General features: G+C 42.9%; 1 protein-coding gene across 1 annotated transcript in view; it reads right to left on the reverse strand.

The window, feature by feature from the left end:
* Nucleotides 1-1,377: 1,377 nt before the first annotated feature.
* Nucleotides 1,378-15,179, reverse strand: part of LOC139581503 (AF4/FMR2 family member 2-like) — a 336,506-nt gene continuing 322,704 nt past the window's right edge. Inside the window, exons 20-21 of the mRNA XM_071411328.1 lie at nucleotides 12,316-12,530; nucleotides 1,378-7,563 (exon numbers count right to left, since the gene is read on the reverse strand). Of these exons, the coding sequence (XP_071267429.1) occupies nucleotides 7,442-7,563; nucleotides 12,316-12,530 (337 nt within the window). The 3' untranslated portion in view covers nucleotides 1,378-7,441. The remainder of the gene's footprint in view (nucleotides 7,564-12,315; nucleotides 12,531-15,179) is intronic.

Consider the following 15,179-nt stretch of genomic DNA (forward strand, 5'->3'; position numbering starts at 1 on the left):
TACCCAGTTCCTTCTGCCATTTAACATGTACCCAGTTCCTTCTGCCATTTAACATGTACCCAGTCCTCCTGTCATTTAACATGTACCCAGTACCTCCTGCCATTTAACATGTACCCAGTTCTTTCTGTCATTTAACATGTACCCAGTACCTCCTGTCATTTAACATGTACCCAGTACCTCCTGTCATTTAACATGTACCCAGTACCTCCTGTCATTTAACATGTACCCAGTACCTCCTGTCATTTAACATGTACCCAGTACCTCCTGTCATTTAACATGTACCCAGTACCTCCTGCCATTTAACATGTACCCAGTACCTCCTGTCATTTAACATGTACCCAGAGTTTCCTGCAGATAAAAAAATCACTGATTCCACTTCACAAATGATTTGAGTCATCCACATTAATGAGATGCTTTGACTTATGGATGTCAGATGGTAACCTGCAGATATATAGCTGTAGCAGTCGAACAATTACTTTGATGATCCGCAGTGCCATGAAAATGTGTCTTTGAGATGATTTTATTGTATGTTTGCCCAAGGCAATTAAATCAATACATCTTAACTGTCAGCAGGCAGGCCCAGTGCCACAGCCAAATGAAATGCTTAGAGTCAGATAATAAAAGCCTTTTGACACCTCATTTGGGAAATGATTTAGCAGGTTGGATTCCTGTCCCCACACAAAATACTTCAATTTGGTATTATAAAACACTTTTTAAAAAGCCTCCTGCCTTCCAGTGGCTTCCAATGCATCAGGATCCTCATAAATTAATAAGGCGTGCAGGAGCATGCACATTGTCCCTGTGATGAGTAAATGAGAAGCCATTAGTTCCATAAAGAGTGCACTTTTATGAGGATCAGTAAGCACTATAGGCTAATTCAGATGAGAACCAGTGTAATGCTGCTGATTACAGGGGATTTATCATACAGCCAGACACAGATACAATGTCATGTCCCCCTGTGAATGTGTGCTGACTTCACCTCTTCTCTAATCATAGTCCTGTTTCTCTAAACTGGACAGTTGCTGCACCATCTCACATATCAGGTGGCTGTGTGTTTCCCTCAGAAATGACACCCTTGATTATAAAACAGATGATATACAGTATTGTTGAAAATACATAATTTACTGTACTGACTCATTGGTTTGGGGAACAGATGTTGAATTCTAAAACCATAGCGGTTTCTTACAATTCTAAGGACACTAATGCCATTCTCACAAGTCTTTAAAGTAAGGGATGCAATCATTAAAAGGATGTGCCATAGAAACGTTGTGATTTCACTCAAGGCAACTCTGATGCAATGTGCATTCCCCAATTCAAATAATCAGACACATGACAATGGCATAAACAGAACAGTAATTGGAAATCAGACAACAGAGGAACAATTTATCCGGTTCATACCATTTTTATTCCATTTTTTTACAGAAACATTAAACATTTAAAAACAACATAACTATCATTTCAGTTTTTGATCATTACATATAACAATTTTATTATAAAATAACCATACAATAGGCTGAAATAATAATACAAAATGGCAGAACTTGTGCAACACATGTTAAATACAAAGGTAACCAGGCAGGAAGTTTCTTTGATACATAACGCATTTTTAATGAATCCATACAACTATACGTTCATAAATCCATAGCATAACAGTAACCCTGCTCTGTACAAAAATTAACAAACTAAAAACTACAGCATGCCTGAAATAAAACATCTTCTGTCTTGCATTTTCCAACATTGTCCATCTTTAAACTATCGGCATAACATCAGTGAGAGAAAAGGCTATTTACTTGGAATGGTAACCTTGTTCTTCCCTGACGTCTGACCAACATCGTAGGCTACATCGTTTAGGGAATAGCTAGCGTTTAAGCATTTATAAAGTTTGAGCCTCGAGGAACAGTATGTCATTACGCTAATGTATGGCTATCAGCATTGCTAACTGTTTTGCAAATTAATTTCTATTGTCACACTGTGTAAGATTTATATTAATGTAGCAATGCTGCATTTCACAGTTAAAATGGATCTTACTGAAATGTTGCCAGAACTGACAGTGATTGTTCCATATCTGAAAAAAAAATTGGTTAAAGTTATTGAGCAATTTTATCTCTAAGGTTTGAACATAGGGATCTGATCTTTGGGAAATCGCTCTACTTTTCACAATAAATTTAGCCGATTGCCACATAATAACGTTAGACTTTTAATAATACTTTCAGAAATATAATTGTATCAAAAGCACATGATTTTCCTTCAAATGTTTATCCCATTTGGTAAATAAATGTCTGTAAATTGTAGTTCTATTTCATGAAGTAGGAAGCACAGCCATGATAAGTAAATGCCTTTTTTCTGTAACAAACCTTTTCAACTGTTGTTGACTGAAGCTGTACATTAGTTTATATAATCTCATTGTCTCTCTTTTACAAAAGGGAGTGGTGGATGATACAGAGAAATGCCACTCCAGGTGACATTGGAATGACTGAAACGCCAAGGTCACACAGGACAGACTACCCAAAAGATCAAAGGTTAAGGGGTGGTGAGATGTCACAGGTCTGCAATAAACTCATGTCAAGGCAATGGATTTCCAATGTATTTTTGTCAGCTGTGGGCAGTCAACAACAATATATATTGTACGGTACATGTGGTCCAATCCTTTACACCGTAGGACATAAACCAGAAAGCACCTTGTCATTCTGTACAGATATAAACAACAAGAGGATCTATGGATAACTGTTCTTCATGTCCCCTAACACGTCTGCTACACTGCTTTAAGACACCAACAAGCTGAAGGAAGGGTTGAACATGTAATTGAATGAGAGCTACCACCTGTTGACTTCAATTTGCATAACAACAACGTGTGGTGACCCGAAGGTCAACCTGCACTACTCTTAATGACACAAGCCGTTTAGATTACAAACTAATTATACTCAATTATTCAGCTAATGGGAATAACATTTCAGATGTCCAATCTATGACGTATTGACGTAGATTATGATGAACGGTTGATAGGTATTTGATATGTTTATGTGTCAAGAGGGCCCAGTATCAGTCATATTAAACATGACACAATATCCACTGAATATGAATGAGCATTCAGTCACACAGTTGTTAATTGACCAACATGTTGTGGTGCTTCGTGTTAACTAAGTGTTATTTGCAGTGCTTCATTTGCAGAGCAATGCTTCCAGCTGGGACAGTGTTCATTGGAGATCATCTTTCCTGATGTAGTGGTACAATGGAACAAGAGATGACCGGAGCAAAGTGGCAGACTTCAGTCGAGCTACTAGGCTTTGTGTTGTCCTCACTCACTCCAGAAAAAAAGCAGCTTTTCAAAAATAATACATTATGATTAATAAGAACATGATAAATATACAACAATTTGTAGCACAATGCTATTGTGTTGATAGAATGTCAGATTTCTTCTAGGTGTAAATTGATAAGGAGTTTGATAGCATAAATGGTTGGTTTTGACGCCCGCCTTGCCAACCCCCCCTCACCATAGTCTCTACCTTAGATAAGCTTGATTTGTCTGCATTGGAATTAAATAAAGCGAACGGAGGAAAACATTCTCTGAACATGAACACTGTAAGTCTTATTGATCCTGCTCTTAAGTAGTGCCTGATAGTGACAAATACTGTTCAGGCTTTGAACTGAGAACACAGCAAGGTGAGCAGAACTCCATAATACATCTACTATAGCTAGGATACATCTTTGTGTTTACTCTGCAATGCTTAAAAGATTTGTGGGCTATTTTCAATAACATTTCTCTAGAAGTATTCATTTTAAAATGAAAATTCCTGTATTCATAAAATCTATCTATGAAATATCAACATTTGTAGCAGCAATATATTATCAAGCCAATTAGGGACTCATTTAATGAGTAATTCCTTCCTGATATGTCATCATCACCACCTGGTTTTACCAAGCTGAGGACTAGGTCACACCATACATTGGCTTGGTAACACTGCCAGTCCAGATGGCACCTCATTCAACGTTTCACAATTTCCATGTTTTAGACATAAAACCGTATATTTGAAACAAAAATGGATCATGTTCTCTCCGGTGGATATAAGCCAATTTAATTCAGCCTTTCCTCATTGTGGAATGAATAGAAGACATTAGCTGCTCCTCGTCAGTGCCAGACAGGGACTTAGTTTGGAGCTGGTTGTTTATATCAGACGATGGATTAGAGAGAGAGAGAGAGAGAGAAAGAGAGAAAGAGAGAAAGAGAGAGAGAGAGAGAGAGAGAGAGAGAGAGAGAGAGAGAGAGAGAGAGAGAGAGAGAGAGAGAGAGAGAGAGAGAGAGAGAGAGAGAGAGAGAGAGAGAGAGAGAGAACAGGATACCAGTGCTACTTTGTGCTGTTGACTAGCTGCCAAAAGGCCCCAGATTTCCCTGACAGAATGGCCTGTCTCTAGCGCCAACAGGAACAGCTGGGAAAAACCACTGGAAATGTACAAACTGCTTTCCTCATAAAGGCAAAGACAGTTGGCTACTTTGGACTGGAGGAGAAAATGTGATCATTTGCGTAAAAAAATAATGCACACACTTCATTTTCCTCAACTCTGACTGGTAGTTATGAGATCACAAGTTGTCACAAAAGGCTAAATGAAAAATGACCTTCAGATACAGTACAAAGAAGTTGTTAAGTTGTTAGGTTGTCTTTCAGATTTTTCTATCCATTTCGTTACAGTAGGACTGGTGTAAATATTGCTATTACCACATGGTGTGGTATCCTACATCTTTAAAATAGATTTGGAATTGACTGAGCACAGTTACGATTAGCATGTAGGCTACTGCACTGATCCATAAAACAAACACTGAATGACATGAACCATAAATAAGACAGTTAATGGATCAACATTAAGTGATTTTTAAAATCCAGTTTAACGTATTGTTTTGTCTGTAATTTGTTCAGTCTTTTCTTCAGAAATTCCAAAACGCTTAATTGGCTTAATGACCTAAAATCAATAGATAAAAATTCTAAACTTCTTATAAGGATCACTATTCTTACTTCTAAATGTCAGAAACACTGAATGTGAATTAAGAGCATTTCTCAGTTCTTAGTAACAAGATAATGAACACAATTAGTGCTATCATCCAGCCATTGCTGTAAATGGCTTGAAGTGTTAACCTATTGATTATAGTTAATTACAGTAAGTCACGTTAAGCATTTTCATGTTTAAGCGGTTCTGAAAATCACATTCACTATCCTCAAAACAGTACCGGAGTTAGAAATTTGATACATGTAAGTCACACATTTGCAATTTTAAAGCCAAACCTGGTATCATAATTGCCAGTAAAAAGTACATGAATAAATTGTGGTTTTATGAAAAAATCTAATATACCAACATGGTATGGAAAAACCCTTTAGATTCATTCTTGTTCTTAAATATAGACTCTTAATAATTTCCACTGGATACGGAGGCACTTTGTTTTATCATAGTGAAAATCATACTTCACACACATCCGCATTGTCTCTCATACACATTTAACATTAGAGATATGGTCTACTCCAATAAACTGTATGGACTGTGCTAGAGAGAGAGAGAGAGAGAGAGAGAGAGAGAGAGAGAGAGAGAGAGAGAGAGAGAGAGAGAGAGAGAGAGAGAGGCATGGACACCCAGCGATAGAGAATCCATCCCCAAAATCATCTCTGCACAGTGCAACACACACACTTCCCTACAGTTCATTCTCTCACATCACATCCACATAAAGACAAAAAACAAAACAACCATCATATTTCCTCCTTAGGACAACTGCTTGTATCTCATACAGACGGCATACAGTATCTCCATCAAGCCATGTTTAAATATATGGACAATCAAATGTACAACTATGCACAGAACACATAAGAAGTGTTCCTATGGATTATTCTCCAACAGTCTACACCTCTCTGTGGACAGCTGAACCAACATTGTGATATATAGCAGTCATCGTAGACAGTGAAAAGATCACGTACGTACATATCTTCCGACGAGCTAATGTACTCATTCTGGTGTTCACTGTTTGTGGTGGTGTTATAACAGTGAATCATTTAAATTCATATTTATTTAAAGGCCCAGTGCAGTCAAAATGTGATTTTCTGGTGTTTCATATATATTTCCACACTATGAGGTTGGAAAAATACTTTGAAATTGTAAAAATGATAATAATGCCCTTTCAGCCTGTTTTGATGGGAGGGAGTTTTGGCCTTCCATGGTCAGATCACCAGGTGGTAAATTAGTTAATAGACCAATAAGAAAGAGAGTTCCAAACCTCTCTGCCAATAACAGCTCATTTTCAGTTTTCCCCTCCCAGTCAGACCACTCCCAGACAGTCTTAGCTAAATTTTGCTTTTTATTTATTTTTGGCCATTTTAATTGAAAACAATAACAGTAAAGTACTTAATTGTTATCCAGAAATGATTTGATATTGCGATAAAAATGGCTGCATTAGACCTTTGAACACAGTCTCAGGTGGTGTAACACTTCATGCCTTCCCCGTTGCCTTAGACCCATGGAAAATGTGTGCTGGTTTGGAATATATCCGGCCTCTTATTACTGTAGTTAACCAAACAAACACAAAGACACCACCAACCTCTGGGGCTGAAAGACACAATCCTCATCTGCTGTAGTAGACACAATGTTATTATGCAAATCCCTCAAAACCAGAGAAATTGCTTGTGGTGGCAGATTGAATTTGATTATTCATTGTTCATTTCCAATAAGCAACAAGTAATCGAATCATTTTGAATGATTTGTTGTTCCAATGGTACTAAAGGGTAGGCTAACTGTTGCTGTAAGTATTATCTGACATGAGACGGAGGTCTTGAGGACCATAAATCAACGGTCAGATAGTAGTAGAGAGAGACACTTATTCAACTGGCTTCTGTCAGTCAGTTCATCAAGGCATCGACAAAAACTAAACATGTGAAGAGTTGAAAGCACTTATAAATTCCTGATCCATATTCCTGTTGGAATGGAGGTGTGAACTGAACAACGCTCCCAGTGTTCTAAGAGGCCCTCAGGGGTGGTCTGATCAAAACAAACAACAGGGAAATCACAGGGCTCTGTCGGGCAGAAAAACACCAAAACAGCACAGATCCTTCTCCTCTAGTGGCACGCTTTGGAGACACTCCACAGGTCTTAGGTGGGACTTCCCTCTCATTCGCTTTGGGGCTTGGATAGTGGGACTTCACTTTTTTCCCCCCACATCCATTGGAAATGTCAACCTTGTACAGAGGGAGCAGAGCGACAGACTGTGTAGTAGAGCAAATGATGACCTCTGACCTCAGAGAGGTGACATGTAGCGGGGTTGCTGGCTGGCAGTGTGGTGGGGGTCCATTGGGGTGTTATCAGATGGCTGGAGACTGGGGGATGGTGGGCGTTGCTGGCTGGTAGAGGTAGTGATGGAGGTGTGAGACAGACAGACAGAGTGGCAGACAGTTTAGTTCCAGTTCCCGCAGCACTATAACAAGTGGGCCTCTATCCGTAGCCAGTGCAGTCCTTGACGTATGTAGCGCACAAGTTCTATCATGCTGCTGTGTTGGCTCAAAGGTTCCATCATTGAGTCCAGCTCCTGAAAGAACTCTGTGGAAGAAGGCGAAGAGGAGAGAGTGAGTGTTTAGGTGTGTGTGTGTACAAGACAAAGACTGACAGACAGGTGTAATAGCAAAATGAAGGCCCTGTTTTCCATTCCTCTCTTCCCTCCCTCCGAACCTCTCTTCCCTCCCTCCGAACCTCTCTTCCCTCCCTCCTAACCTCTCTTGCCTCCCTCCTACCCCCTCTTCCCTCCCTCCTAACCTCTATTTCCTTCCTCCTAACCTCTCTTTACTCCCTCCTAACCTCTTTTTCCTCCATCCTAACCTCTCTTCTCCCCTCCTAATCTCTCTTGCCTCCCTCCTAGCCTTTCTTGCCTCACTTCTAACCTCTCTTACATCTCTTCCCTCCACCCTAACGTCTCTTCCCTCTCTTCCCTCCCTCCTAACCTCTCTTTCCTCCCTTCTAACCCCTATTCCCTCCCTCATAACGTCTCTTTCCTCCCTCCTAAACTCTCTTCCCTCCCTCCTAACCTCTTTTTCCTCCATCCTAACCTCTCTTCTCCCCCCCTAATCTCTCTAGCCTCCCTCCTAGCCTTTCTTGCCTCACTTCTAACCTCTCTTACATCTCTTCCCTCCACCCTAACGTCTCTTCCCTCTTTTCCCTCCCTCATAACCTCTCTTTCCTCCCTCCTAAACTCTCTTCCCTCCCTCCTAACCTCACTTGCCTCCCTCCTAACCTCACTTGCCTCCCTCCTAACCTGTCTTCCCTAACCACCCTCCCTCCTAACCTCTCTTCCCTCCCTCCTTATCTCACTTCTCCCCTCCTAACCTCTCTTTCCTCCCTCCTAGCCTTTCTTGCCTCACTCCTAAACTCTCTTCCATCTCATCCCTCCCCCATAATCTCTCTTTCTATTTACCCTCTCACCTAACCTCTCTTTCCTACCTTCAAACAACTCTTTCCCCCATCTTAAACTCTCTTTCCTCCCTCCTAACAACTCTTTCCTCCCTCCTAACCTCTCTTCCCCTCTCCGAACCACTCTTGCCTCCCTCCTAACCTCTATTCCCTCCCTCCTAACCTCTCCTCTATCTCTTCCCTCCCTCCTAACCTCACCACCCTCCAAACTAAACTCTCTTCCCTCCCAACTACCTCTCTCCCCTCCCTCCTAACCTCTAATTCATCCCTCCTAACCTTTCTTCCCTCCCTCCTAACCTTTCTTCCCTCCCTCCTAACCTTTCTTCCCTCCCTCCTAACCTTTCTTCCCTCCCTCCTAACCTTTCTTCCCTCCCTCCAAACCTTGCTTGCTCCCCTCCAAACATCTCCTCCATATCTTCCCTCCCTTCTAACATTTCTTCCCTCTATTGCCTCCCTCCTAACCTCTCTTCCCTCCCTCCCACCTAACCTCTCTTCCCGCCCTCCAAAACTCTCATCCCTCACTCCTATCCTCTCTTCTCCACTACTAACCTATTTTCACTCCCTCCAATTCTCTCTTCCTTAACCCCTCTTGCCTCAATCCTAGCCTTTCTTGCCTCCCTCCTAACCTCTCTTCCCTATCTTCCCTCCCTACTAACATTTCTTACCCCTCTTCCCTCCCTCATACCTCTCTCCCCTCCCTCCTAACATCTCTTTCGTCCCTCCTAACCTCTCTACACTCTCTTCCCTCCCAACAAACATCTCTTACCTCTCTTCCCTCCCTCCTAACCTATTTTCCCTCCCTCCTAATCTCTCTTACCTCTCATCCCTCCATAATAACTTCTCTTCCCTCCCTCCTAACCTCTCTTCCCTCCCTCCTAACCTCTCTTCCCTACCTCCTAACCTCTCTCTCCTCCCTCCTGACCTCTCTTCCCTACCTCCAAACCTATATTGCCTCCCTTCTAACTTCTCTTTCTTCCTTCCTAACCTCTCTCCCCTCCATCCTGACCTCTCTCCCCTCCCTCCTGACCTCTCTTCCATCCCTTCTAATCTCACTTCCCCTCCCCCCCTCCTAACCTCTCTTCTCTCCCTCCTAATCTATCTTCCCTACCTCCAAACCTCTCTTGCCTCCCTCCTAACTTCTCTTCCCTCCTTCCTAACCTCTCTTCCCTCCCTCCTAACCACTCTTCTCTCCCTCCTAACCTCTCTTCCCTCCCTCTTCACCTCTCTTCCCTCCCTTCTAATCTCACTTCCCCCTCTCCTCCCCTCCTAACCTCTCTTCCCTCCATTGCCTCTCTTCCCTCCCTCCCCTCCCTCCTAACCTATCTTCTCTCTCTCCCCTCCCTCCTAACCTCTCTCACCTCCCTCCTAACCTTTCTTGCCTCCCTCCTAAACCTCTCTTCCCTCCCTTGCCTCTCTTCCCTCCCTCCTAACCTCTCTCCCCTACAAACCTCTCTTGCCTCCCTCCTAACCTCTCTTCTCTCTCTTCCCTCCCTCCTAACCTCTCTTGCCTCCCTTCTAACCTCTCTTCCCTCTCTTCCCTCCCTCGTGACCTCTCTTCCCTCCCTCCTGACCTCTCTTCCCTATCTCCAAACCTCTTTTCCCTCCCTCCTAATCTCTCTTCTCTCCCTTCCTTCCCTCTCTTCCCTCCCTCCTAACCTCTCTCCCCTCCCTCCTAACCTCTCTTCCCTCCCTTGCCTCTCTTCCCTCCCCTCCCTCCTAACCTCTCTTCCCTACAAACCTCTCTTCCCTCCCTCCAAACCTCTCTTCTCTCTCTTCCCTCCCTCCTAACCTCTCTTGCCTCCCTCCTAACCTCTCCACCCTCCCTCCTAAGCTCTCTTCCCTCTCATCCCTCCCTCCTGACCTCTCTTCCCTCCCTCCTGACCTCTCTTCCCTACCTCCAAACCTCTCTTCCCTCCCTCCTAACCTCTCTTTCCTCCCTTCTAACCCTATTTCCCTCTCTTCCCTCCCTCCTAAGCTCTCTTCCCTCCCTCCAAACCTCTCTTGCCTCCCCCGTAACCTCTCTTCCCTCCCTTCCCTCTCTTCCCTCGCTCCTAAGCTCTCTTCCCTCCCTCCAAACCTCTCTTTCCTCCCTTCTAACCTCTCTTCCCTCTCTTCCTCCCTCCTAACCTCTCTTCCCTCTCTCCTAACCTATCTTACCTCCCTCCAAACCTCTCTTGCCTACCCTAACCTATCTTCCCTCCCTCCTAAGCTCTCTTCCCTCTCTTCCCTCCCTCCTAATCTCTCTTTCTTCCCTCCTAACCTCTCTTCCCTCCTTCCTAACCTATTTTCCCAACCTCCAAACCTCTCTTCCCTCCCTCCTAACCTATCTTCCCTCTCTCCTAACATCTCTTCCCTCACTCCTAACCTCTCTTCCCTCCCTCCTAACCTCTCTTCCCTCCCTCCTTACTTCTCTTCCCTCACTCCTAACCTCTCTTCCCTCCCCCCTAACCTCACTTCCCTCCCTTCCCTCTCTTCCCTCCCTCCTAAGCTCTCTTCCCTCCCTCCAAACCTCTCTTGCCTCCCTCCTAACTTCTCTTTCCTCCTTCCTAACCTATCTTCCCTCTTCCTCCCTCCTAACCTCTCTTCCCTCTCTCCTAACCTCTCTTACCTCCCTCCAAACCTCTCTTGCCTCCCCCTAACATATCTTCCCTCCCTCCTAAGCTCTCTTCCCGCTCTTCCCTCCCTCCTAATCTCTCATTCTTCCCTCCTAACTTCTCTTCCCTCCTTCCTAACATCTTTCCCAACCTCCAAACCTCTCTTCCCTCCCTCCTAACCTATCTTCCCTCTCTCCTAACCTTTCTTCCCTCCCTCCTAACCTCTCTTGCCTCCCTCCTAACATATCTTCCCTCCCTCCTAAGCTCTCTTCCCGCTCTTCCCTCCCTCCTAATCTCTCATTCTTCCCTCCTAACCTCTCTTCCCTCCTTCCTAACCTCTTTCCCAACCTCCAAACCTCTCTTCCCTCCCTCCTAACCTATCTTCCCTCCCTCCTACCCTATTTTCCCTCTCTCCTAACCTCTCTTCCCTCCCTCCTAACCTCTCTTCCCTCCCTCCTATCCTCTCTTCCATCCCTCATATCCTCTCTTCCTCCCTCCTAATAAACAGTGGGTGATTGAGTGCTGGAACGGCTCAATCCTAAAAGTAACAGCTCTGGTGATCAGTATGTGCTGAAAGGCCCACCTAGGCCTTATGGTGACATAACTGGGTGATTCCTGTCTCATTTCCACCAAAGACACCATCCAACAGGCTCTAATTGAGCTCATTATGAGTGTCGACAGAGAGGAGGAGAGGTGTAGAGAGGATCAACTTCTAATGGATACTTCTGAGGCTGTGAGAGTGAGTTCTTGCCTCACACAACCACGTAACCTGCCCCTCTAATCAGCTAGGCTCAGGAAATGACAGAGACAGGACACATCAAACCCTCCATACACAGGGGTGTCCTCCATATATCTCTGCTGGTCTCTCTCTAGCCTGTACATTCACTCACTATTGACAGTAAATGGGTCAAGGCTTAGGGCTCCTTTATTCTCCATATCGCCACAAAAGAATACAGAACACATCAGTCCATATTGAGGCCATCCTGAGGGTGATGAAAGAATCTGACTGGCCTTGGTTCCTAACCAATAGGAATAATTATTCATATATAATTACTGAATGCAAGGTAGATGAATGGGAATACATGTATTAACACAAATCTATGATATTATAACAAAAGAGTAATGGATGTTGTATGTAACTATTACTGCTACATCAGCTACAGTTACCACCCTACCCAGTATCTACAGCACAATTTATTCTACTAATGTACAAAATCTGCCATTTCTGCCATCTCCTATACAAACATCCTGTTGTAAAACAGAGAGACTGTGTCCAGTCTCCAGTCTCCAGTACCTTGGCTCTCTGTGGCCAACTTTTCTGCTGTGTCCCAGTGCTCGTAGCTCCGGAGAATGTTGTTGGTGATGTTGACGTGGCTTGCGGCCATCTGGTGAATGCGCTGGGGGATGGCCACGTTGCCGGAGGCCCCGGAGCCCGCAGGGCCCGTACTGCTGCTGCCCCAACTGACTGGGGAGAGACTCAGAGACAGGGGCGACGGGGTGCCTGTGTTCCTGGGAAGACAAAGACACAATACAGGGGTCAGGGGTTAGAGGTTGGAAGTGAAAGGTCAGATCACCACCACAGAGATGATAGCGTACTGTATAACCACTGGACACCATGGATTTTGGTATCCTGGGCAAAACAGTTACTTACAGAAACTAAGAAAAAAAGGTAGTGGAGAGACATTGGGGGGATGGGGGGAGGTGCAACTCAATATTAGGAAGGTGTTCATAATGTTTTGTACACTAAGCGATGAAAGTTAATTATACATACAAAGAGTAAAGTACTTTATATTATTTACATAGAGTAAAGTGAATTATATATACAGGGAGTAAAGTGAATTACAGTGCATTTGGAAAGTATTCAGACCCCTTGACTTTTTCCACATTTTGTTACGTTACAGCGTTATTCTAAAATGGATACATATATGCTTTTTCCTCATCAATCTACACTCAATACCCTATAATGACAAAGTAAAAAACAGCTTTTTAGAAATGCCTTATTTACATAAGTATTCAGACCCTTTGCTATGAGACTCCAAATTGAGCTCAGGTGCATCCTGTTTGCATTGATCATCCTTGAGATGTTTCAACAACTAGATTGGAGTCCACCTGTGGTAAATTGAATTGATTGAACATGATTTGGAAAGGCACACACCTGTCTATATGAGGTCCCACAGCTGACAGTGCATATCAGAGGAAAAACCTAGACATGGGGTAAAAGGAATTGTCCGTAGAGCTCTGAGACAGGATTGTGTCGAGGCACAGATCTGGGGAAGGGTACCAAAAAATTCCGCAGCTTTGAAGGTCCCAAAGAACACAGTGGCCTACATCATTCTTAAATGTAATAAGTTTGGAACCACCAAGACTCTTTCTAGAGCTGGCCGCCTGGCAAACTGAGCAATCGGGGAGAAAGACCTTTGTCAGGGAGGTGACCAAGAACCCGATGGTCACTCTGACAGAAATTCAGAGTGACCATCGGAGTTCCTTTGTGGAGATGGGAGAAACTTCTTAAAGGACAACAATCTATGCAGCACTCCCACCTATCATGCCTTTATGGTAGAGTGGCCAGACGAGTCTCATAGCAAAGGGTCTGAAAACTTATGTAAATAAGGTATTTCTGTTTACATTTTTTATACATTTGCTAAAACCAGTTTTCGCTTAGTCATTGTGGGGAATTGTTGAGGATAATTTTGTTTTTTAAATCCATTTTAGGCTGTAAAGTAGCAAAATGTGGTAAAAGTCAAGGGGTATGAATACGTTCTGAAGACACCGTATATACAGAGAATAAAGTGAATTATATATACAGATACAAGGAGTAAAGTAAATTATATATACAGGGAGTAAAGTGAATTATATATACAGTTGAAGTCGGAAGTTTACACACACACTTAGGTTGGAGTCATTAAAACTCGTTTTTCAACCACTCCACAAATTTCGTGTTAACAAACTATAGTTTTGGGAAGTCGGTTAGGACATAGACTTTGCGCATGAAACAAGTAATTTTTCCAACAATTGTTTACAGACGGATTATTTCACTTATAATGGACTGTATCACAATTCCATTGGGTCAGAAGTTTACATACACTAAGTTGACTGTGCCTTTAACTTCTCTAGGGTAGGGGGCAGCATTCGGAATTTTGGATGAAAAGCATGCCCAAATTAAACTGACAGCTACTCATCCCCAGAAGACAAGATATGCGAATCACTCTGAAGTTTCTAAAACTGTTTGAATCATGTCTGTGATTACAACAGAACTTATTTAGCAGGCGAAACCCCGAGGACAACCATTCAGAATTTTTCTTTTTGAGGCCACTCTCTTTTCAATGGGCTTTCATTCGGAATCCAGATTTCTAAGGGACCTTCTTGCAGTTCCTACCGCTTCCACTGGATGTCAACAGTCTTTAGAAATTGGTTGAGGTTTTTTCCTTTGTGTAATGAAGAAGTACGGCCATCTTGAACGAGGGTCACTTGAAGTGTCCTGTTTGTTAGAGGCGCGTGACCAGAAAGCTAGCTACAGTTTGTTTTAATCCTGTATTGAACACAGATCATCCCGTCTTCAATTTTATCGATTATTTACGTTACAAAATACCTAAAGTTGTATTACAAAAGTAGTTTGAAATGTTTTGGCAAAGTTTACAATTAACCTTTGAGATATTTTGTAGTCACGTTTCACAAGTTGGAACCGGTGTTTTTCTGTATCAAACGCGCCAAATAAATGGACATTTAGGATATATATCGACGGAATTAATCGAACAAAAGGACCATTTGTGATGTTTATGGGACATATTGGAGTGCCAACAACAGAAGCTCGTCAAAGGTAAGGCATGAATTATATTTTTATTTCTGCGATTTGTGTCGCGTTCCTGCAGGGTTGAAATATGCTTCTCTCTCTTTGTTTACTCTGTTGCTATCATCAGATAATACCATCGTTTGCTTTCGCCGAAAAGCTTATTTGAATTTTGACATGTTGGCTGGATTCACAACCATTGTAGCTTTAATTTGGTATCTTTCATGTGTGATTTAATGAAAGTTAGATTTTTATAGTAATTTATTTGAATTTGGCGCTCTGCATTTTCTCTGGCTTTTGGCCAAGTGAGACAGTAGCGTCCCGCCTAAACTCAGATTTTTGGATATAAATATGAACTTTACCGAACAAAA

This window comes from Salvelinus alpinus, chromosome 7 (assembly GCF_045679555.1).
Source record: "Salvelinus alpinus chromosome 7, SLU_Salpinus.1, whole genome shotgun sequence".
NCBI lineage: Eukaryota > Metazoa > Chordata > Actinopteri > Salmoniformes > Salmonidae > Salvelinus > Salvelinus alpinus.